The 23654-nt window shown below is 44.2% G+C and overlaps 1 protein-coding gene across 4 annotated transcripts in view; it reads right to left on the reverse strand.

Moving 5' to 3' along the window:
• The window catches only part of LOC147419758 (SWI/SNF complex subunit SWI3C-like), a 99038-nt gene that overhangs the window by 42939 nt on the left and 32445 nt on the right, over window positions 1-23654 (reverse strand). Inside the window, exons 3-6 of one of the 4 annotated variants that reach the window (XM_086506376.1) lie at window positions 19272-19802; window positions 19081-19175; window positions 8792-8998; window positions 8629-8688 (exon numbers count right to left, since the gene is read on the reverse strand). In XM_086506376.1, coding sequence (XP_086362502.1) covers window positions 8629-8688; window positions 8792-8998; window positions 19081-19175; window positions 19272-19802 — 893 coding nt within the window. The remainder of the gene's footprint in view (window positions 1-8628; window positions 8689-8791; window positions 8999-19080; window positions 19176-19271; window positions 19803-23654) is intronic. The other 3 variants (XM_086506377.1, XM_086506378.1, XM_086506379.1) reach the window with 3 other exon arrangements.

Here is a 23654-nt window from a genome sequence, read left to right on the forward strand (position 1 = left end):
TGTGTGTAGAGTTTTTCACCTGTGATCCCACTTCCTCTACCTAGCGCTACCCTTTCCTTGCCGTGTACACGCCCTCTCAGTGTGTCAGTGTCACAAAATGATGACATGGCATGTCCACTTATAAGTTGTTAGTTGTTCCAACTTATTGGGTGTGTGTGTGTGTGTATGTGTGTGTGTAGAGTTTTTCACCTACGATCCCACTTCCTCTACCTAGCGCTCCCCTTTCCTTGCCGTGTACACGCCCTCTCAATGTGTCATTGTCACAAAATGATGACGTGGCATGTCCACTTATAAGTTGTTAGTTGTTCCAACTTATTGGGTACCAGTCCCAATGGGGCACTTGGTGACACCTAGAGAAAAATAAAAGAGGGATCGTTGACTGCTGACGTGGCAATCGTTGTATGGACAAACCGCGTTTTAAGTTGACTCCTAGCATGGCAGCGTACGGAGTTCCGCGGATTGTACTGGCAATTTGGAGCGCCAGCTTTTGGGCCAGAAAGCTTTTAAGAATTGAAGCGTTTCATGTATTGCTTTTGAGAGGCCATGGGCCTATAAATATGTACCTAGAGGGTCTTTTCCACTTGGATTTGCTCACGAGCATTGAGCAGAGAAATGAGCGGTGAGCAGAGAAGCCCCTCTGTCTTTGTACTTTGCTCAAGCATTAATACAAAAAATAAATACCGAAGGGGGCGCCAGACTCTGGGGCCAATACCTCTTGGCACGGAACTAGGTCGGGTTGTGTCATCTCTCATTGAATTGTGATTTAAGTATTAAGTGATTCTGTCGTGTCAAATTCTCGACTTGAGGTGTCCAAGTCTGTTACAAGGGTATCAGAGCTCAAGCGATTTCCCTTTACGGAGAATCCGATCCCTTTGGTCGCGACACACATGGATTCAGTCGACAAATCCCGTAAGGACCAGAGCAATCCACCTGACAATTGAGGGTCGGGTGAGAGCACGGAAAATTCAAACGGATGACGATCACCTCCTGTCAATTCGAAAAAAGAGTATCCGGCCACCATGGCCCACGATGTATGAACGAATGGAGATGCAGCATCAACAGCAGGTTGATGCTTGTGCTAAGCAGATGCTCCAGTATTCGAAAGATCCCCAGTATGCAAAATTTTTGACCAAGCATCCGATCGACGAAATGCATACCCAGTGGCATACTGCCATGAACTCACCTTTAAAGTCAACATTGAAGAAAACACTTGCCCCGCACGTGTACATTGAAGATGAACTTGATGATGTGGTAGAACGAGGAGTCAACCAAATATTAAGGACCATGAAGCATTCAAAGAGACGCAAGTTGCAACCGAGACTACCCTCGTTATTTGGGTCGTCAATCTTCTTTTGCAAATGCACGAAAGACAAAGAAGGGCATACATTTTAGGGTGTTTCGCGTTCATCCTCATCCTCTTCTTACAGTTCAGATAGCTCCTTTGATTCAAGTGACAGGGACCGAAAGAGAAGGAAACAAAGAAAGACGCATAGACACAGTAAGAACAAGAAGAAGGCCAGGAAGAGCAGATCTCACCGGAGATCTCGAAAATCTTTTGACAGTTCTAAGGAGGATTCATCCTTTGCTGAGAGTTCGGACTCTGATGACCACATGTTTTATTCTAAGAGGAAGCACTTTTATAGAGCCAATCAATAAGACTTTCTCGAGGATAAGAGCAAGAAGACCAAAGAATTCAAGGAGGGTGGACAAGCACTAAAATTTGACACCTTTTCAAGTTTTTGAGATGCTCACAAGGCCCTCACTTTTATTCAAAAATTTGACATAGCTTTTTCTGCAGGGCGCTATTCAGAGCACTACCGGATCAAGAGGGCAGCATCCTATTTGAAAGGAAATGCACGAACATGGTGGTCCACTCTTCTTTTATGAAAAGAAGCATCGACAAAGTGGCTAAAGTTCAAGCCACTCACTCAGGAGAAAACGTGATGTGACTACCGCTTGGAATCATCTTTGGATGACCAAGGGAGATACTTTGGATATTTATTTATTGCGAGAGATTTTGGGATGCTTTTCTACCTACCTCTTCTTTAAGAAGATCATTTTTAAGTAGCAAATCAAGCGGTTTTTCTGTGGACTTACCAAAGGGATACGAGATTACTGCTTATTACAGAAGTTCGAGTCCATACAGCAATTGATGGGACATGCTAAGCAAGGGTTTGCTACGCATTCGGGTAATCTGACGTATCAAACTTATCAACGTTTGACACCAAGGACTGGACAAAATTCGACAAATGGTAACAATTGACGAGGGAAGTTTAAGGAAAAGGAAGATACACGTCCCGACTAACATAGAAACAGAAATCCAAAGTACCTCAAAACAGGGAAGTGCTTTGACTATGGGGAACAAGGACATATTTCCACATGGTGCCCCAAAAAGGCACCCAGAGAACAATCAAAAGATAGGCCAGAGAGTTCGAGAGCAGCCGAAGAATGCGGAAGAAAAGGAAAGACAAAAGCAGAACTGGTACCAAATTATGTGGGGACCGACCCAAATCAGATGGATGAAAGCATTGGACTTTGCCACACATGGGGCAAAGTACAAGATCAAGAAGCCCTAATCTTCTTTAAAGTAGGAGCCAAAGAGACCTTATTTCACCCAAATTGGCGGCTCGACTTGGAATTATGCCGGAAAAAATGGGGCCACACGGGGAGGCTATTCTAGCGGCACCCGGACAAGATATTGCCATTACACCTGTCATTGGCAAACCTCGTTTGCATTGTCAAGGGTATTTAGGGCACCAGGAGTTTTACATCATGCCTTTGGAAGGGTGTGACGTACTTATAGGAATCCCTTGGTTCCACAAGAACAGTGCCATGGTCAGTTATAGGGCCAAGCAAGCTACTTTGAAGAATGAGAAGGGCCGAGAGATTGTACTTCATGTAAAGACGAAGTGACATTTCTAAATTAACGAAATCCAACCTTTTTGTTTCCTCGATCTTCTTAAAAGAACTGAATTTTGAACAAAGGTCAAATATGTTGATTTGGAGAAGGAAAGACAAGAACTTCTACACGCATAGGCTGACTGTTTCTCTAAAGGCCTACCAAGCGAGTTACCTCCTTCTCGTCCTAAGGATCACATGATTGATTTGATTCCCGGTAGTCCACCACCAAATCGGTCACCTTACCAAGTTAGCCAAGCCCAAAATGAAGAGATAATGAACCAAGTAAGAGAACTTCTAGAAAAGGGTCTTATTCAACCTAGCACTACACCTTTGTGTTCACCAATGCTGCTAGTATTAAAGAAAGATGGATCTTGGAGATTATGAATTGACTATAGAGCTCTCAATAAAATCTTCATCAAGAACACATTCCCTATCCCTAGGATCGATGATATACTCGACAGATTTCAGGGGTCCACTTGTTTCAGCAGAATTAATCTGAAGAGTGGATATCATCAAATCCGAATTGCTCTTGGCAACGTCTACAAGAAAGATGGATCTTGGAGAATATCAATTGACTATAGAGCTCTCAATAAAATCTTCATCAAGAACAGATTCCCTATCCCTAGGATCGATGATATACTCGACAGATTTCAGGGGTCCACTTGTTTCAGTAGAATTAATCTGAAGAGTGGATATCATCAAATCCGAATTGCTCTTGGCAACGTCTAAAAGACAGCTTTTAGGACAACTTTTGGTTTGTAGGAATATTTGGTGATGCCATTTGGCCTTACGAATACAGCGGCTACATTCAAGCATATGATGGACAGAATTTTCAGAGAGTATCAATCATTTGTGGGCATTTTCTTTGACCACATGATCGTCTTCTCCAAGAGTGAGACAGAACATCGACACCAGCTGTTACATGTTTTCCAAGCATTGCAAAAACATAGATTGGTTATAAATGCGAGAAAGCGTGAGTTCTTCTTGCCAAGGGTACATTTTTTGGGACACATCGTCTCAGCAAAAGGGGTAAAGATGGACCCAACCAAAGAAGAGACTATTCGTGATTGGCCTGATTTGAAAAATATTCATGGAGTTCAAACTTTTTTGCGCTTGTGCTCATATTATCGGCGGTTCATTCGGAAATTTGTAGAGATAGCTTCTCCCTTGCATATGCTAACACAAAAATCCTTTTACTTGGAGACAGAAATCGCAACCTTTCAGACTCTCAAGGAAAAATTGACTACGGGACCAGTGTTGGCCTCGCCAGACTTGCAAAAGCCATTCAAAGTTTACTGTGATGCTTGTGGGCGCAGTCTGGAAGCAGTTTTGATTCAAGCAGGCCATGTCATTGCTTGCGAGAGCACGATGTTCTCACGTCCTGAATCGATTGCACAGATTTACAAGAAAGAATTGTTGCCAATTATCCAGGCTCTTACACAATGGCGACACTATCTACTCGAAGCCGACTTTACCGTCTTCACAGAGCATCAGAGTTTACGCTACTTTTAATCACATAAGTAGCTTTCGAAAAAGCAGAGTCGGTGGCGTAACATCTTGTGACAGTTCCACTTCCACATAGTTCATGTTCAGGGACAAAAGAACTTAGTGGAAGATGCATTGTCTGAAAAGCCCTTGGTTCTAGCTATTTCCGTGATACATCATCAAAGCTTCGAGGGTATGGTAGATCAATACGCCACAGATCCTGACTTTGCAGACAACTTTCACCGTATACAAAATGGGGGGACAGTTGCAGGCTATTCCATATAGGAGAACTATTTGATGCGAAAAACGATGTGTTACATAGCCTTTGAGGGAAAAGGTTTTGACAAAGTATCCCTGTCCACCTTTTTCGGGCCATCGGGACATAGATACCACCTTTAAGGGTGAGAGTTACTTTTATTGGGCGAGGCTCAAAAAGGATGTGGACGAGTTTGTTCGCAACTGTTTAGTATGTCAAAAGGTCAAGTTTGATAGGCATAAGGCACCAGGAGTTCTACACCCTTTACGCATACCCTCCCGCCCTTTGGAAAGCATTGTTATGGATTTCATTTTTTATCTTCCCAAGACTCAAAGTGGGCATGATGACATTTAGACAGTCATTGACGGATTTAGCAAGAAGGCCCACTTCATTCCATTAAAGAAGACAGTTAAGCCTGACCATTCGGCGAGACTCTTCATCTCACAGATTTTTCGGTTACATGGAATGCATGAGCCCATAGCCTCGGGACCCCAAATTCACGAGTTTGTTTTGGGGGGCAATCTGGGAGAACATTGGCACGCGGTTGCGGTTCTCATCCTCATTCCACCCACAGACAGACGCGCAGTCTAAAATAGAAAATTCAATGGTTTTGGATTTATTGAAGTCAAATCAAAAGAATCAATGGGAAAAGTACTTGCCCTTGGTGGAATTTGCCTACAACAACACGGTTCATTCATCGACGGGAAAGGCACCATTTGAAACCTTTCAAGGGTGAGGTGTCAGTCGATAAGGAGCCCGAGGAGCAACCTGAAGTAGAAGAGAGCGAGGAGATACTCGTTCCTCAACAGATACTTTCTCACAAGGAAAGGTAAAGTGATATAGCGGATCTTAGTGAAACTCAAGAACTATACGGTGTTGGATGCGAAATGGATAGAGGAGGAGGACCTAGCAAATACTCCTAAGATTTTGGAACTTTACCTTGAGGCTTTCGATCTAGCTTCGACTATTCTGAGAGATCTCGCACATTAGAAGGGTTGAATCAGGTGCAGACAGGACTGCACAAGAGGGGAGTCACTCCGCTCCTTTGTCACACATTACCTAGACTTGTATCAATACCAGTATACTTGCTCTTTGCAAGACTTATGGAATTACCTATCTCCTATATAAAACTACTAGTTTATACACCTTTTTGATATTCTTGACATAAAAAATGTCTAGAAACCAGTTTGCCAATACACCAGTAGGTGCTGCGATTGTTAAAAAAGAAAGTATGAGCCGAATCAAAGAAGATGCTTTGCAAGGAGATGCGTGAAGTAGGAAAGGAAGCATCGAAGCAAGCGTTGAGCCTGAGAGGGCGAGTAGGTGCAGGAGGCGACGGACGGACGACAAAGGTGCATGCGCGTGCGATCTTGGCTGTGAGTTTGTTTTACATTTGTTATGCTTACCAACCACAACAACACCGCATGGATGGTTGAATGGTTACGAGGGTAGGCGTTAGTTGTTGTCTTTTACACATGTGTGTTCGACCCCCTTTCACACTTTTAGAGGTGGGAGGAGTGAGTTCCTAGGTAGTTGTTGAAGTAAAATATTAGGGGAATCTCTTGAAGAATTGAATAAAAACAGAGGAGAACAAGTAGGGAGTAGAACAAACAATATAGACATGTAGCAATATCAATAACAGTACTGTCAATACCAGCACTAGCACTGAGAGTATGAGACTAGTACCAGTACTAGTATACCAGTTGACCAGGATTGCAGTCCCAGTACTGGCATTGAAAATCTGAGATTGATACCAGTACGAGTACCAGTGTATCAGACTGTAAAAAGTTTTATTAAATGATGTAATTGGCTACCAAAGTCTCTTGAAATTTCGCTTTCAATTATAAGGTTACTTACACAAAAAGGTGTATCTATGTGAAATGGATAATAGCTAGTGTACCAATTACCACGATAGCATGATAGCAATACCAGTACTAGCAGTACAAGTACTGGCACTGAAAATTTGAGACTGGTACTAGTATCAGTGCCACTGTATCAGACTGTAAAAAGTTTTTTTTAAATGATGTGATTGGCTACCAAAGTCTCTTGAAATTTCTCTTTCAGTTATAAGGTTACTTACACAAAAAGGTGTACCTATGTGAAATGGATAACAGCTCGTATACCAATTTACCAGGATAGCAGGATAGCAGTACCAGTACTGACATTATCACCTACATACAGAGCCAATGTTAACAAAATGCTGTGGTTTTTCTATGGGTGCAAGTGAGGGCTACTCTCTTTGGTTCAGTTTTATTGTTTGGAAGATTGGCAGCTGGTTTGAAGTTTGTCAAGGAGCTTCTTCCTTTTGGATGGGGTCTTGGACCAACCTAATGTTAATTCATTTGTACAAAATCAGGCTATCTATGTTTGTTTTGTATGATAAACCTTGTATTTATCTGGGTACCTTGGTCTTTGAATATGTATATGTTCGTTTGTGGGTAATATAAGTAAATAACTAAAAAACACACACACACACACACACACACCCATGAGTACCTTCTCTTCTTCTTCTACTCCTTCACAGCAAAACAGGCTCCTTCACTTTTACTTCACTTCATTCCACTTTCATTTCACATTACATGTATTATATTTATAAACTAGTCTTGCTTGGTGTTCCTTGCTATATAACCTCTATAGAATAATCATGCAGCGCATGTCAATTGCGATCAAATCCAGCTTATTGAACTTAGGGTCTAGATTCTAGAAGCCCCTACTGAAGGACATTTATGTTACCCGCGTTTGTAATGTTTGTTTGATTGTACAACTTATTCAACGCAATGTTGTTTTAGTGTTGGACGTTTCATCTTGTGAGTACAAATTAATTATCATAGTAAAGTTGTTGATGTAGTCATGCACATGCACTTTATCTATAATACATTGCCTCAAGGTACAATTGATCTCATCTAAGGTTGGTTTTCTTTCACGAATAATGGTCAAGAGCTAAAGACATTCAAGGTCCGTTGCATGTCTTACAGAGCATGACATCTTGTACAAAGTTGCATGTAGCTAGTGGACCGAACTTGTGATATGGCATGTGTTATAAAGCTCCCATGTGTGACTACAAACTAGGGGTAGTTGGGCAAGATCACCGAGTAAGAGAACACACTTGTTGATGAAGGGATCTACCAATGTACTGCTTGTTACGTTGACATTTTTTCTTACGATAAGGTCAGAAGTCGTTTGGATTTACATGGATAGCTCGTCTATAATTATAATATCTGTCTCTTTTACGTCCAAATATCGCTCATCGGTCTCATGAATAGAGAGGGGATACTGTTGATTCGTGGTTGGTATCTTGAAGTGGTAATGGACTGTAGATGCAATGGTGCTAAGTCTTGTTGCTCCCGCTCCGATGGCAAAGCACCCAACAATAATACAGAAGTGAGGACAGCAGAAGTGTCTATTTTATTTTTCTATCAATCTCCTTCTTAATCGCTATATATGTGAGGTATGTTGTCGTGCAGGAAGGATATATTTCTAGATTGTGAGCAAGGATGTCACATTGCATGCTCGAATCTTTATACAGTGCAATAATTTCAAACCATGACCTAGCATATGGACGATAAGCTAGTTTCAAATTGGATGTAGCTTGCTCCATAACTTATTGAGAACTTCATACTAATACTTAGTACGAGAGAAACGATGACATATATAGTATGTGATCAATTATTTAGACACCAAGTATGGTATCAATTATTTAGAGCTAAAGTAAAGATGCATAAGGTGAATTCACTACTGTGATACAGCACATGCATTCACTACTTGTGTATTCACTATTGTAATACATCACATGCATTATCTAGCAACCATATACAAAGAGTTGTGTGTGTAACTAACATGTGCAGATGTTGATCAACATCGAGTGTATACTTCGAAAAACGAGATCCAAATAATCCGAAGCAAGGGAAGTAATGCGGAAAATTCTAAAACAAGAAAATAGATAAAGCATGAATGAACTGCAACGATAAATGAGGTACTTTATTGACCTGCAATGTTGTACTGCTGCTTTTCGATGGTCCAATCTATAGCCCGATATTTGCGTGAAGCTACAAAAAAGCAATGTGAATAGTTAAACATAACATCTTGCAATGAAATGTCACAAATTGAAAGTGCAAAGTATACAATGCACATCATACAGAGGTGCCATACAAAAGTATGGTGGAGAGCTCGCATTGTGGTCTCTCCAAAAAATTATAAGAAACGGAAGTCGTGCCCTGCCTCGTAGCGTTTATGGGTTGCGCCAAGCAAACGCATCCACATGGGACATTGGATGCAGATATCGGACCTTGCAATGTTGTCGAGCTGGAGTCGCGCTTGTGCAATTGGAACGTGCGATGTTGTGAATATATGTCCTTCCTGCCATACACAAAACACGCAAATGTAACTTTATGTTCTATGTCCTGCTCGTTAAAATTCCCCCAACTGCTCGTTTGTTTTTTCCTACAGCTAGCTCTTGCTCTTATTAAGGCTACCCCTTAAACATTTGGTGCTCTTTTCTCTAGCCACCAGTGCTCTGGTAGCAAATCTTGTTGCTCAACGACCTCCTTTGTTGAAGCACTGCTTCCTCCAAAAGCCAGCACTCCCCCATTAAATTCTCTACACTACTCGTTAGTGGCTCCCTTTTTTTGTAGATGCGCGCTCTGTTTAGCTTCTCTTGCCTCAACCACCTGCTTGTGCACCCTCTGTGAAATCTTGTTCATTTTCCCTTGGTTGCTTGCCTTCTCCTCGTCTTTACGTTGGTTTATGACCTTACACCAAGTGACACCAACTTCCCAAATCTTCTTCACATCCTCAACCTACAACTCCCCACTCGTTTCTCGGCTTGCCAGCTGTCACAAAGTGATGACATGTCTGACCGAGAGCATGCGGGAAACCCTAGCCCTGACTGCTGCAGAAACCCTATTCTGCAAACCCTAACCCTAAAACCTGCAAACCCTAAAATCTGCCAAAATCGCTAACCCTAACCCTAGCAACATGCTTGAAATCCGAAAATGGCCTGGCTGAATTTGCGGCAGTTTTTCTGTTGCTTTTGCGTCAACTTTGCTTTATTTTGGCTACGCATGAGAGAGAGAGAGAGAGAGAGAGAGAGAGAGAGAGAGAGAGAGAGAGAGAGAGAGAGAGAGAGCATCATTGCCTTATTTGATTAAAAGCTCAAGAGAGCTTGTGTGTGTGTGTGTGTGTGTGTGTGTGTGTGTGTGTGTGTGTGTGTGTGTGTGTGTGTGTGTGTGTGTGTGAGAGAGAGAGAGAGAGAGAGAGAGAGAGAGAGAGAGAGAGAGAGAGAACCCTGCTTTTGATTTTAAGCTTTTGGGGCTCTGCTTTTGGCATCGCTTGTAAACAAATAAATAAGCGAAGAGGGTTCTCACTCTGCAGAGCATCTGGACGCAGAGTCTGAGAGTGAAACCCTAACCGCTCTCTTGTACTTTGAAGATTGATTAATACATAAAGAAATACCGAAAGGGGCGCTAGTCTTTGGGGCCAATATCTCTAGGCAGGGAACTCCGCCGCGGGCCAATGCAAATCTATTGTGATCTGTGAATTGTTTTGAAGTGGTTATTTGGTGGTGTTGTGATTGATTCTTGACTTGGAGTGTCCAAGTCTGTTACAGTGGTATCAGAGCACGGTCGATTTCTCTTCTACGGGAAATCCAATCCCCAATTTTTTTTCCGCGGCACCTATGGCTTCACGCAAGGATCAGTCAACTCCCTCTACATCTGGAGATGCAGGCAAGGATCACAACGAAGATTCCGGAGAGAGTATGGCCCGCCTCGGCAGACTCAGGCGGAGCAACGAGAGATGAAGCGTCGTCAATTGATCGGCGATGCAACAAAGATGATGCTCAATTTTGCGAAGGATACGAAATTGGCAAAATATACGAGCGAGACTTCTTTTCAGGAAGTGCATACGCAGTGGCAGAAAACCACAACACCACCCCCAAAACCCGCTCTCAAGAAGCCTTCTGCTCACAAGACCTATTCAGAGAAGGAATTAGAAGAGGTGGTTGAGGCACGGATTGCTCAGCTTTTTGACACCCAAAAGAAAGCCAAAAAGTACGGGCAAAAGCAGAAGAAAGGCACTGACTTCCCGGGTTATTTGGGTCGTCAGTTGACATTTGACAAAGCAAAGAAACAGAAGAAGCGTTTTCAATTTGAAGGAGTACCTAGTTCTTCTTCTTCTTCTTCTTTTGACAATTCTTCTAGCTCTTTAGATTCGAGCGAAGAAGATAGAAAAGGCAAAAAGCGAAGCAAGAAACAATGCTTCGGAAAGGGCAAGAAAAAGACAAAGAAGTCTAAATCTCGCCCAGTGACTGACAGTTCTACAAAGGACTCGTCTACAGACAGTTCAGACTTCGATGACGGAAAATTTTATGCGAACAAGAAGAATTTTTATAAAGCCAACCAGTACAACTTTCTAGAAGATAAAAGCAAGAAAGTTCGAGAGTTTAAGGAAGGTGGACAGTCGATCAAATTTGACACTTTTTCAGGATACCAAGATGCTTCGAAGGCTTTGTCTTTTATTCAACAGTTTGACATCGCTTTCGCGGGAGGACGCTACTCAGAGCACTCAAAGATTTGGAGAGCTGCTTCTTCCTTTAAGGGGAATGCTCGCACTTGGTGGTCCATGCTTCTTTTTAACAAGATTGCGCCAGTTAAATGGCTGAAATTTAAGAAGCTTTTTAATTCTTCTTGGTTCACGCAAGAATATGAACGCGATATATGAGCTGCTTCGAACCATCTTCGGATGACCAAGCAAGATACAGTGAATGCTTACTGTGAGAGATTCTGCAGCTCTTTTCTACCCGCCTCTTCATTCAAGAAGATCTCGTTCAGAGAACAAATTGAGCGGTTCACCTTGGGTCTACCTACAAAGATCCGAGATCACTGCTCGGAACGGAAGTCAACTTCTATTCAAGAGTTGATGACTCATGCGAAGCGGGGCTTTTCCATTCACTCTGGCAGTCTGACGTACCCCACCGATGAGGTCATGACACAACGAGCCGAACAGACTTCTGGGAATGAAAGTAGAAAGAGAAAGAGCAACCCAGAGAAGAAGGATGCACGACCCAAGCTTACTCTTGAGCAGAGAGCTCGCTTCATCACGAAGGGGAGGTGCTTTGGATGTGGGGAACATGGACATATCTCCGCGAAGTGCCCTAACGAGGCACCGAATGAACAAGATGAAGAAAGGCCAGAACGTTCTAAAGCAACTGAGAAACGTGGCAGAAAAGGCAGATAAAAAGCAAAACTAGTACAACATGGCGTGGGACCTACATCGAATCAAATGAATGAAAGTACAAACTTTGCCGCTTTTAGGGCAAAGTGAAGGATCAGGAAGCTCTTTTGGAGGAGCCAAGGCCAACTTCTTTTCACTTGAAACTGGCGGCTCGATTTGGAATTACGCCCGACACACTGACGCCACAGGCGGAGGTAGTTTGACTTGCACCCGGACGGGATGTTGCCATTACACCGAGCATTGGCAAACTTCGTTTGCAATAACAGGGGTGTTCACGGCACGCGAGTGACATTCTACTCGAAATCCCTTGGTACCACAAGAACTACGCCGTAGTTGACTACCGGGCCGAGAAAGCGACTTTGACAAATGAAGGGCTCAGAGATTGTACTTGATAAACTTCAATTTCTTTACTCATTCTTTTCGGAGAGAACTGAACGATGGATAAAGGTTGAATATGTTTTGACATGAACAAAAGAACGCCAAGATTTATCTCCACACTCGTACCGATTGCTTATTCGAGGGCCTGAAGATCATACCATTGATCTGATACCTGGAAGCACACTTCCGAACCGGCCACCTTATCGTGTGAGCCGAGCACACAATGAAGAGATTATGAACCAAGTGAAAGACCTCTTGGAAAAAGGTCTTGTCCAGCCTAGTACCTCACCGTATTGCTCTCCAGTGCTGTTGGTTTTGAAGAAAGACGGATCTTGGAGACTGTGCATCGATTATAGAGGTCTCAACAAGATCACCATCAAGAACAGATTTCCGATTCCTAGGATCGATGATATACTCGACAGATTATAGGGATCCTCGTGCTTTAGCAGGATTGATCTGAAGAGTGGATATCATCAGATCAGGACAGCTTTTCGGACGACTTTTGGGTTATTTGAGTTTTTGGTGATGCCTTTTGGCTTAACCAATGCTCCTGCGACATTTAACCGGAAGATCGACATGATTTTTCGAGAGTACAGGCTATTTGTTGGCACTTTCTTTGACGATATCATTGTTTTCTCCAAGAATGAGGCAAAACACAGAGATCATCTGCTTCAGGTTTATCAAGCATTACGAGATCACAAGTTAGTGATTAATGCAAAGAAAAGTGAATTTTTCCTACCAGAGATATACTTTTTGGGACACATTGTCTCAACAGCAGGAGTGCAAATGGATCCGGCCAAGATAGAGACTATTCGTGATTGGCCCGATTTGAAGAATGTCCATGAAGTTAGAAGCTTCTTGAGACTGTGTTCGTACTACAGGCGGTTCATTTGAAAGTTTGCAGAGGTTGCATCCCCTTTGTATATCTTGACACAAAAGGAGTCCTTTTCTCGTGGGGATCCACAGAGGTGACTGCCTTTCAGACTTTGAAAGAGAAATTGACTACAGGACCAGTTTTAACTTTGCCAGACTTGCAGAAGTCATTTGAAGTATATTCTGATGCTTGTGGTCGTAGTTTGGGTGCGGTCTTAATGCAAGAAGGCCATGTCATTGCTTACGAGAGTTGATTGTTCTCAAGGCCGGAGATAACAGCACAGATTTATGAGAAAGAGCTTTTGGTGGTTATCCATGCTCTTACTCAGTAGCGGCATTACCTAATCGGAGCGGATTTTACTATCTTTACAGACCATCAAAGTTTGCGCTACTTCTTGTAAGAGAAGCAGCTTACGGAAAAGCGGATGCGGTGGGCGAACATCTTGTCACAGTTTCACTTCCAGATTGTCCATGTTCAAGGACAGAAGAATGTGGTGGCAGATGCTTTGTCTCGGAGGCCGTTGGTTCTGGCTATTTCCGCGATACATCATAGGAGCTTCGAGGATATGGTCGACCAGTATGCCACAGATACAAATTTTGCAGACGTTTTCACACGGATACGGGATGGGGAGACAATAGCGGGATATTCCATTCGCGATGACTACTTGATGAGAAAAACCATGTTGTGCGTTACACAACCGTTGAGGGAAAAGGTTATGACTGAATGCCAATGTCCACCTTTTACGGGTCATCGCGGCATTGCTACCACCATGAAAGAGGTAGAGAGATACTTCTTCTGGCCAGGACTCAAAAAGGATGTGGAAGAGTCTGTGCGTAGTTGCTTAGTATGCCAAAAGGTCAATTTTGACAGGCATAAAGCACAAGGAAAGTTACAGCCTTTTACCCATACCCACCCGCCCCTAGCAAAGTATTGCAATGGATTTCATTTTTTGATCTCCCGAGAACACAGAATGGTCACGATCATTTTCCGATTACATGGCATGCCTAACACGATTGTCTCTGACAGAGACCCCATATTTACGAGTTTGTTTTAGAAGGCAATTTGGGAGAACATTGGCATGCGGTTGCAGTTCTCGTCATCGTTCCACCCGCAGACTGATGGACAATCTGAGATTGCAAATTCAGTGGTTCTAGATTTATTGAAGTCTTATATCTCAGATCAAAAGACTCAATGTAAAAAGTACCTACCTTTGGTGGAATTTGCCTACAATAACACGATACACTCTTCAACAAGGAACGCGCCATTTGAGATCGTTGAAGGTGCTACGAAGGTTCTACGCTTCCTAAGCACGAAAGATAAGATTTTTGAAGGGGATGAATATACGCGAGACTTAGATACAGCTTTTGCCAAGGTTCGCGAGACTTTGCACAAGTCTCAAGAATGTCAGGAAAAACCAAGGGATCGCCATCGTCGCGAGTTGAAATTGAAGGAGGACGATTGGGTGCTCTTACGTTTTGAGAAGGCACGCCTGAGAAAGAAAAAGGGAAAGGAGAAGATTTTTCCAAAGCTTAGTATGCGATACTACAGACCTTTCCTGATCACTTAAAAGATAAATGATGTCTCCTTCCGACTGAAACTGCATGATACTTGGAGGATTCACAATGCATTTCATGTGAGTCTCTTGAAACCTTTTAAAGGTAATATGTCTGATAATAAGGAGCTCGATGAGCAACCCGAAGTGGAAGAAAACGAGGAGATCCTTGTTCCTGAATAGATTTTGGCACATAAGGATACGAAGAAAGGTAAAGACCGAAGGGGGTTCTTGGTTAAGTTCAAGAACTATCCTACATTGGATGAGAAGTGGATGGGGAAGGAGGACCTAGCAGATACTCCTCAGATTGTGAAACTTTACCTCGATGCTTTTGGTTTAGCATAGTCTACTCCAAATGGAACCCAAAATTCAGCTTGGCTGGAGATCTGGTGCAGTGGGATGCACAAGAGGGGAGTCACTCCGCTCCTTTGTCAACGAATGCCTTGATTTTGATACTAAAGTCACTGATGTCTCTTTGAGCTTCAGGGATACTGAGAGCTGACAGTGTTCTGCTGGATGACTTTATGAAATGGAATTCCTGATTATGATACTGATTTGTTCTCGACTTCTTTTGAGTGCAGGAACTGATAGACGAAATGACTGCAGCATTTTGGTCTGATTGATCTTGAATAGACATGGTTGCAATAGGGGTTACTCAATCGAACGTCGACGAGGTCCCGATTGGATCTAGATGAGATTGCTAGCTACATTGCCGATAAATCATGGTCTAAGATCCGAATGAATGTTGAATGTCATGTGATGTCCTGTGATGTGACTGTCGATTGGTGCATGTGCTAGATGTGTGTTCCTAGTACGTAGGTACTAACAGTCAATGTCTGCTAAGACGGTTTATGGCTTCTGTCTGTTTTGCAAGCGTAATCGAGGGCGATTACAATGCTTTCAAGAGGGAGGTATGTCACAAAGTGATGACGTGTCTGCCCGAGAGCATGCGGAAAACCCTAGCCCTGACTGCTATTGAAAACCCTATTCTGCAAACCCTAACCCTAAAACCTGCAAACCCTAAAATCTATCAGAAATCCTAACCCTAACCCTAACCCTAGCAACAGGCTTGAAATCCGAAAATGGCGCTGGCTGAATTAACAGCAGTTTTTCTATTGCTTTTTCGTCAACTTTGCTTTATTTTTGCCTACGCATAGGAGAGAGAGAGAGAAAGAAAGAAAGAAAGAAAGATTTGTAACGTCTATGTCAGGCCGAAATCGGCCTATGAGACAAATCAAATGTACATGGTGTGTATGTCATCCGTCTATCGGAAAGACAAATGAAACAAAACTGATACAAAACTGAACTGAATGTAGGTAGTGGAGTATCTGAGGAGGGATGGAGCTCTATCTCTAGGGGTATATGCATGTCTATATGCTCAAGGTAGTACAATCATGAGAATGCATCAAGCTATCTAGCTCCATCCTGTACTAATGGGGGGATGTAAGATGTGGTACATGGGCGGGTCTGGTGCCAAGGCTACCCGGATGAAAGCTGTCGGGTCGGCCCTCATCTGAGCCACTCGCTCCTCAGTGGCACGGCGCTCCCGGGCTCGGATCTCCTCGATCTGTCGGTGGTGGGAGCTCGCGCCCCTGTAGCCTGTGACTCGTGGTCGTCGTCTAGCTCAGCTCACCTCCGCCTGTGGGAGTGTCACTCCCCTCTGAGTGTCTGGTGAGGGAGGGGCGGCAATCCTCTGAAAGAAGTCTGTGAGCTGCGACTGTCTCCCCTCTGTCTGTGTAGTTGTGTGTGGTTGTAGTAGTGTGTCTCGATGGCTCTGTATCTCTCGTAAGAAACGTCCGAGCTGTCTCTGATCTCGAGAGTCCATGATCTCTCCGAGAGTGGGTTGTCCTCTGAATAAGGCCTCATACCTGCCTTTGATCTCAGTGTATGCTCTGCATCTACATACAAAGTGCTCCTCACTCTCCACCTCCTCTGTGCAGGCTCTGCAGACTCGCTCCTCCCTGGGAACACCAGTATGTCTCCCGATCTCAATCTCTAACCTGTGTGAAGCCACTCTCAGCTGACCAATCGCCACCCGTGAGCTATGTGGCATATATGTGTCCATGTAGCGTGGTCTCTGTATGAACCCCCCAGACAATATGGTGAGAAACCGGTCTCTGTAATCTGACATCCTCGTCCCCAAGCCAGGTGACTCCCAGACTCTCCTAGTGTATAGCTGCCACAGATCCTGTCTCAATACCAAGTTCCTCTCACTGCGAGAGAGGTGAACATATGGTGAGTGGGGGTCGTACTGGAATGGTGGTAGGCTCTCCATGTCAAGACCGTGTCCCTCAAACCATGCTCTGACCTGTGAGTACCATGCTCTCTCAGAGAGAGAGAGAGAGAGAGAGAGAGAGAGAGAGAGAGCATCATTGCTTTATTTGATTATAAGCTCAAGAGAGAGCTTGTGTGAGAGAGAGAGAGAAACCTTGCTTTTGATTTTAAGCTTTTGGGGCTCTGCTTTTGGCGTCCCTTGTAAACAAATAAATAAGCGGAGAGGGTTCTCACTTTGCACAACATCTGGACGCAGAGTCTGAGAGTAAAACCCTAACGGCTCTCTTGTACTTTGAAGATTGATTAATACATAAAGAAATACCGAAAGGGGCACCAGTCTTTGGGGATAATATCTCTAGGCACGAAACTCCGCCGAGCCAGTGCAAATCTATTGTGATCTGTGAATTGTTTTGAAGTGGTTATTTGGTGCTGTTGTGATTGATTCTTGACTTGGAGTGTCCAAGTCTGTTACACCAGCACTTCTCCTTGTCGTCTCTGATCAACTCCTCTGCCTACGCCGCTCGTAGACTTTTTCCCCATCAACTCTTCTCGTCCTCGGTTTGTGAGGTGCTCCTGTTCCTCGGTCTGTGCCTGTTCAACTGTGTCAGCCCTCCCTGATTTTGGCCAGCACTGCTCCCTCGAGAAACCGCCAGCTTTGGTGCTTTTCACTGTCGAAAGCCAATACCATCAACAATTAGCATCCTCCTATACTATGCTGCTTCTTGGCCTTCTTATCTACCTATTGCTTTTCGAGCGAGATCGCAACGCAAGTTCACATCGTTCTTTTTTTTTTCTTTGAGCGAGGTCGCAGGCCTCTGGATTAAGATTCCGAGTCTATGCTGAGGATTAAGCGAAGTGGCTCAATACGGTGGCCTTATTTGAAAGGAGTACCAGAGAGCTTGCAAACTGTGGTTACTTGTTATATTTCACAGATCATCAACCTGGAAGGTACTTCGGATGCTTGCCGACTTGATGAGCACTCTCAAAGATCAGAAATTTGGTGCGATCAAGCCATGGCAAAGGTCTATTCTAGTGCCCTAAAACAGAAGATATCAGATTTCAATCGATGATTTGTTGGCATAATCTGGAGTCGAGTCACCAAACCTGTTGCTTCTGGGAACCTGCGAACTGGAAGAGCGAACTGCCTGTGCTGCCTGCGAGAACGTCTCCCAACTACGCGAAAAACTCTGTCAGCTTGCGAACTGCGCGAATTGCTCTGAACTTGCAGCGTCTTTTCAACTTGTTACTTAGCTTTTTGCTAGAGTGAAAAGTTGCGAATGAGAAGCAGCCAGGTGGTGGCTTGTGCGATCAGATAGGGGGAAAAGAACCTTTGGCTCACCAAGTAAATATATACATTAAATTACTAAACATGTATTATATTTATAAAATATATACAATAAACACTTATAACGAGTATATAATTAAACAAACTCAACACATAACAATTATATATTTCAAATAACTAAACACTTATAGAATAATATATATATATTAAACACTTACAAAATATATATGAACATTTATAAAAGAAAGATATTATATATGTATGTATGTATGTACACACATAGCAATTGGAGGCACGTCTCTAGAATTTTTACTTTCTCTCTTCGTCAACCACACATATATGGAGTCTTGTGATGATTGAAAGTTACATTAAATAGATACTTTATGCCATGACACACGTTTGGTTAAAAAAAACTCAAAATTTTGATAAAATTGTCTAAAAAACTTGAAATGAAAAACTCTTAAATGTTAAATCCCCGTATGCAATAAGGAAGACCAGGGACTGTCCTATTCTGGTCTGTACTTCAACATCTGGTTCAAGACAACTTGTCCAAAACTGGTGATTGTTAAGAGAGGCCAAGCAACATGGTGTTATGCCGAATGTGCAAAAACTATAGCGAATTCACTGATTTAGCATGGTTTGCAATTTTAAGTACTCCCAATGATGCAGATCAACTTGTTTTTGAATCGTGCCAATAGCTTCCTTATCACCTATGACAGGAAACGTAATCATGACAAACTCTACAAATGGATTACTTGTGAATTACCAAATACCAATTAATGAGACCTAATACCATCTCCTTTACTGCACCTGGCAAACAAATAAAGATGAAACGTAACACCTACCGAGTTGCTTGATAGTGTTCAGAAAGACTTGAGAGTGCAGTATGGGCAGCGACTGCGGCAACACGTGGTCCAACTGTGGCTGCTAAAAATGCTACCTGCAAAATCAGAATTTTGAAGCAAGTAAAAAAATTAGTTCTATGAATCATACAGACAGTTGTGATAGGTTCTTATTGGCAGAGACAATCACATACCAAAGACATGACAGGATTACTGGCACCTTCAAATGCTACATAAATTTCAGCTTCACTTTGCAATCCCTCTTGATATCCAGATTCCATGATTGCTTCTGGCTTGTCCAAGCCTAAAGGTAAGTTTGCTTCTAAATCGATGCCTTTGACTGCCGGCTCCTCCTGTGAATCCAAGTTTGCGTCCTCAGTATTGACTGTTGTAAAGGAGCGGGGAACTTCCATATCCTCAAAGAATCTGTCTTCAATTGATAGGCCAATAAAATGGGATATACATTGCGCCTTTGACTTCGTCCCAACAAACTCAGACACTTCTGCCCAGTTGTCACCATAGATCTCAAGGGCCTCTAGAAGCATCAGGGTCTCCTGATCTGTCCAGCTGCCAATATCAAAATTATCTGTCTGCTCAGGTTGCCCATAGAAAGGCATAAAATCTGATGTTGTCATCCCTATTCCAAGGTTCCCATTGCTGTAGCATTCTCGACATAAAACATAATCTGCCTGCCATTTAGTTCGCACATTTTTTGAGGACTTGGCCTTTAGGTGACAAGTGATGAGAAAAATGGACAAGACAAAATGACACCAAAGCCAATGAGCAAAACATAAAGAAGCCTGAGTTTTATTTGACCAAGTTCCGTGTGTGTGTGTGTGTGTGTGTGTGTGTGTGTGTGTGTGTGTGTGTGTGTGAGAGAGAGAGAGAGAGAGAGAGAGAGAGAGAGAGAGATGAAATGCTATATTAACGTCTTCAAAAGGCCAAAGTGACCTATGAGTCTATGAGACCAGAAAGTTACAATGTGGTGGATCTGATACAAAGTCTTAGTAACAAAATAAAAATACTATAGAATCCTAAGCTGCTAGATGTGAGCTAAGCAACTAACTGAGCTTGTGTAGGATATGGGTAGGGGGTGAAGTGAGAGGGGGGCTAAGACAACACAGTGTGGGTGTATCCTCAGAAAGAGCTAAATCACACGAGATGCAGCATCGGTCGCTGGCGAATCTCATCAATCTCCTCCATGGTCACTAGTCTAACCGGGCGTCCTACGTGTCTGGCCAAAGTGATCCAAATCCTCTGATGCAGCCTACGTCGATGCTGTGTAGTCCTCTTCCGCGGTCGTGGGCGTCTGGATCTCCCTAGATCAGTAGCTTGGTCGATCAACGTGCCTCTGGTGTGAGGAGAATGTGGGCTCTGCTGTGGTAGTAGCTTCTCCGGGTGTCCAATGTCTACTCTAAAGAAGTTTGCGATCCATCTCTGAGACTAGCTAGCCTCTCCTCTCATCACGCTCTCTCTATGTCTATGCAGCTCGAGCAAAAACAATCCCAGGCATCTCTGGTCCTCGTACCCCACAACTCTAGAGAGTGGTCCAAAGCCCTCTTTGAACAGGCAATGGAAGCGGCCTCGTATCTCATAGTAGACTAGGCAATGGCATCTGTAGTGCAACTCTGTCTCAGGCTCCATGTGACACAGGGGGCATGTCCTGGCCTCTGCTAGTACTCCATTGTATCTCCCAATCTCGACCCGAAGCTGGTGTGAAGATGTGCGTATCTGGCCAATAGCACATCGTATCCCATGAGACAAGTGGTTGTCCATGTATCTGGGTCTCGTCACAAAGGCGTCCTCCGTAAGCTGGAGAAGATGCTCTCTATACAAAGCCATCTTCGAGCCCAGCTCCTATGCCGGCTGTATCCATGACCTCCTCGTATCTAGCTGAGCTAGGTCCTGGCGGATGAGCCTAATGATCTCGAACTGTGTAATAGTCAGAGAGGGTGCATCCATTGAGTACTGGAAGGGGGGCAATCTATCCATGTTGAACCCATGTGCCTCAAACCATGATGTCATCTCCCCACACCAACATGCTGTATCTCCCTGCATGGCTAACTGTCGGAAGGACTCAAGTGATAGGCGGGTATATCTGTCTCTGGGAAGGTCCCACACGCGGTGTATAAAGGAGACTGATCTGGTGAGCGCCTCAACCACTAGTGGGGGGCAGCTAGCTCTGCTCGGATAGTGTCACGTGGTATTGAAGCCTTGGCTCTAATAAGCCACGAGATCATAGAGACAAGAGGCTTCTCCATGTCCCCCCATCCATCAGTGCGACCCGACCTCCTAGCACAAGGGACGCCCATTTTTGGGCTTCCCGCTCCACTTGCCATCCAGCCTCTTTTTTACACTAAAATTCCATTTGAGCCCCGTCCCTCGTCCCCACTCCTCGGGACGCGTCCCTTGTGACTATGCCGACCTCCCATGATGGTCCAATGAAGGTCCCCATATCTCAGCTCCATAGAGCAATGCGAAAGCCACCATAGTGTCAAAGAGCCAGAGCTTCATCCGAGGCTCCTGAAATTGAACCCGTGAGCACATCCTCTCCAATCTACCCAATGTTGCATAGGATCTGGTCAGTCTAGTCTTTGCTACTCTCTTCAACAAAAATGATGGTCCACTAAAAACCACCCCAAGGTAAGTGTAACCATTTTCCACTGTCTCTTGGCAGTATGTGAATGCGAGTGTTGACCTCCCGATCCACTATGGGGTGGTATTACACACCATAACCTTGGTTTTACCAAGGTTGACAGACAAACCACGTCAATGTGAGGCCGAAGTCGACCTATGAGACAAATCAAGTATACATGTGGGTATGTCTTCCAAGAAAAACAATCCAAACTGGTACAAAAAGGGGAAACCTCGGTGTATGATGGAATCTGTGTGTGTGTGTGTGTGTGTGTGTGTTGGGGGGGGGGGGGGGGGGGGGGGGGGGGGGGATGGAGCTCTAGTACTAGGGATGTGTGCATGTCTAAATGCTCGGGGTAGTACAACCATGCAGATGCATCAAGCTAGCTAGCTCCATCCTGTGCTAATAGGTGGATGTAGAATGCGGTACACGGGAGGATCAAAGGCAAGTGCTGCTTGGATTAATGCAACTGGGTGAAGCCACCATCTGGGCTCGTCTCTCCTCAACATCTCGACGCTCTCGGGTCTGGATCTCCTCGATCTGTCGGTGGTGGAGTTGTGAGGCCCGACATCTCGTAACACGTGGACGTCGTCTAGCTCGGCTCATCTCAGCCTGAAGGAGAGTCACTCCCCTCGATGGGTCCAGAAGTGGAGGAGGCATGGTCCTCTAGAAAAAATATGTAAGCTATGACTGTCTCTGTCTCCCCCCCCCCCCCCCGTGTCTCATGTGGCTGCAGAAGTATATCTCTATGCCTCTATATCTCTAGTAGGTAGCACCCCAACTGTCTCTAATCTGAAGAGTGCATGATCTCACGCAGGGTAGCTTGCCCTCTAAATAATGACTCGTGTCTATCTCTATGTCAACATAGGCTTTGCATCTACAAACAAAATGCTCCTCACTTTCCACCTCCTCTCTCCATACTCGACAAACTCTCTCCTCCCTGGGAATGTCATCAGCTCGCCCCACCTCTATCTCTAGTCTGTGTGATGATATTCTGAGCTGACTAATTGCCACCCTTGAGTTGTATGGCCTGTGGGTGTCCAAATAGCGTGGTCATTGTATAAACCCGTCCTCGAGTATGGTAAGGAAATGATCTCTGTAGTGTGACATCTTCTATTGAAGGGGAGATGTGATCCAAGTCTCTCTGATATACAGCTACCAGAGATCCTGTCGAAGCACTATGTTTCACTCACTACGTGAGAGATTAACCCGGGGTGAGTCGGGGTCATACTGGAACAGTGGCAAGCTCTCAAGATCAAGGCCATGTGCTCCTAACAATGCTCTCACCATGGTCAAGCTCTGTCATATCCAAACTCTTCTATCTGTATGGCTGCCTCGAATGCTCGCCGTGTGAGTCTGTCAATCGAGAGCTCTCACTCTCTCGATAAGGCAGACGATCTGAAAGAGTGCCTCCACTACCATGGGGGGATAGCAAGCTCTGCCCTGATGATGTCCTGTGGCACTGTGTGCTTGGCTTGAAACAAGCGAGAGATCATGCATATCTGTGGTCTCTCGATCCGTCTCCACTGGCTGTCTGTCAACTTGGGTGCCCACACTGCTGCTACGTACATTACGGCTGGGGTGACTAATGTATCAAATAGCTACCCCTTCGAGTGGGGCTCCTGAAAGTGTGCATGATGACATCTCCGCTCTAGCATGGCCAAAGTTGCATATCCACAGGTGAGTCTGTCAGTGGCAGTTTGAGCCATGGAGAAGGGGCATTGTCTGCTATTGAAAGAGACTTCCACATAGAGCCTCTGGTGACTCTGAAATCAAAATAATGTCGTCAGCATATAGCATAATGTGGATTGGAGGATATCACAAACTGGTGACGTGTCAAGCCACCGAAGAACGGAGCCAACCTGCAGATCCCGGTTGATGGAGCTAAACCCTAATTAAAGAAGCAAAAGAAGAAGGAGCAACAACAGAAGAAGTTTACCAA

The sequence above is a fragment of the Adiantum capillus-veneris genome, chromosome 29 (genome assembly GCF_014529385.1).
Source record: "Adiantum capillus-veneris isolate H3 chromosome 29, ASM1452938v2, whole genome shotgun sequence".
Lineage (NCBI taxonomy): Eukaryota > Viridiplantae > Streptophyta > Polypodiopsida > Polypodiales > Pteridaceae > Adiantum > Adiantum capillus-veneris.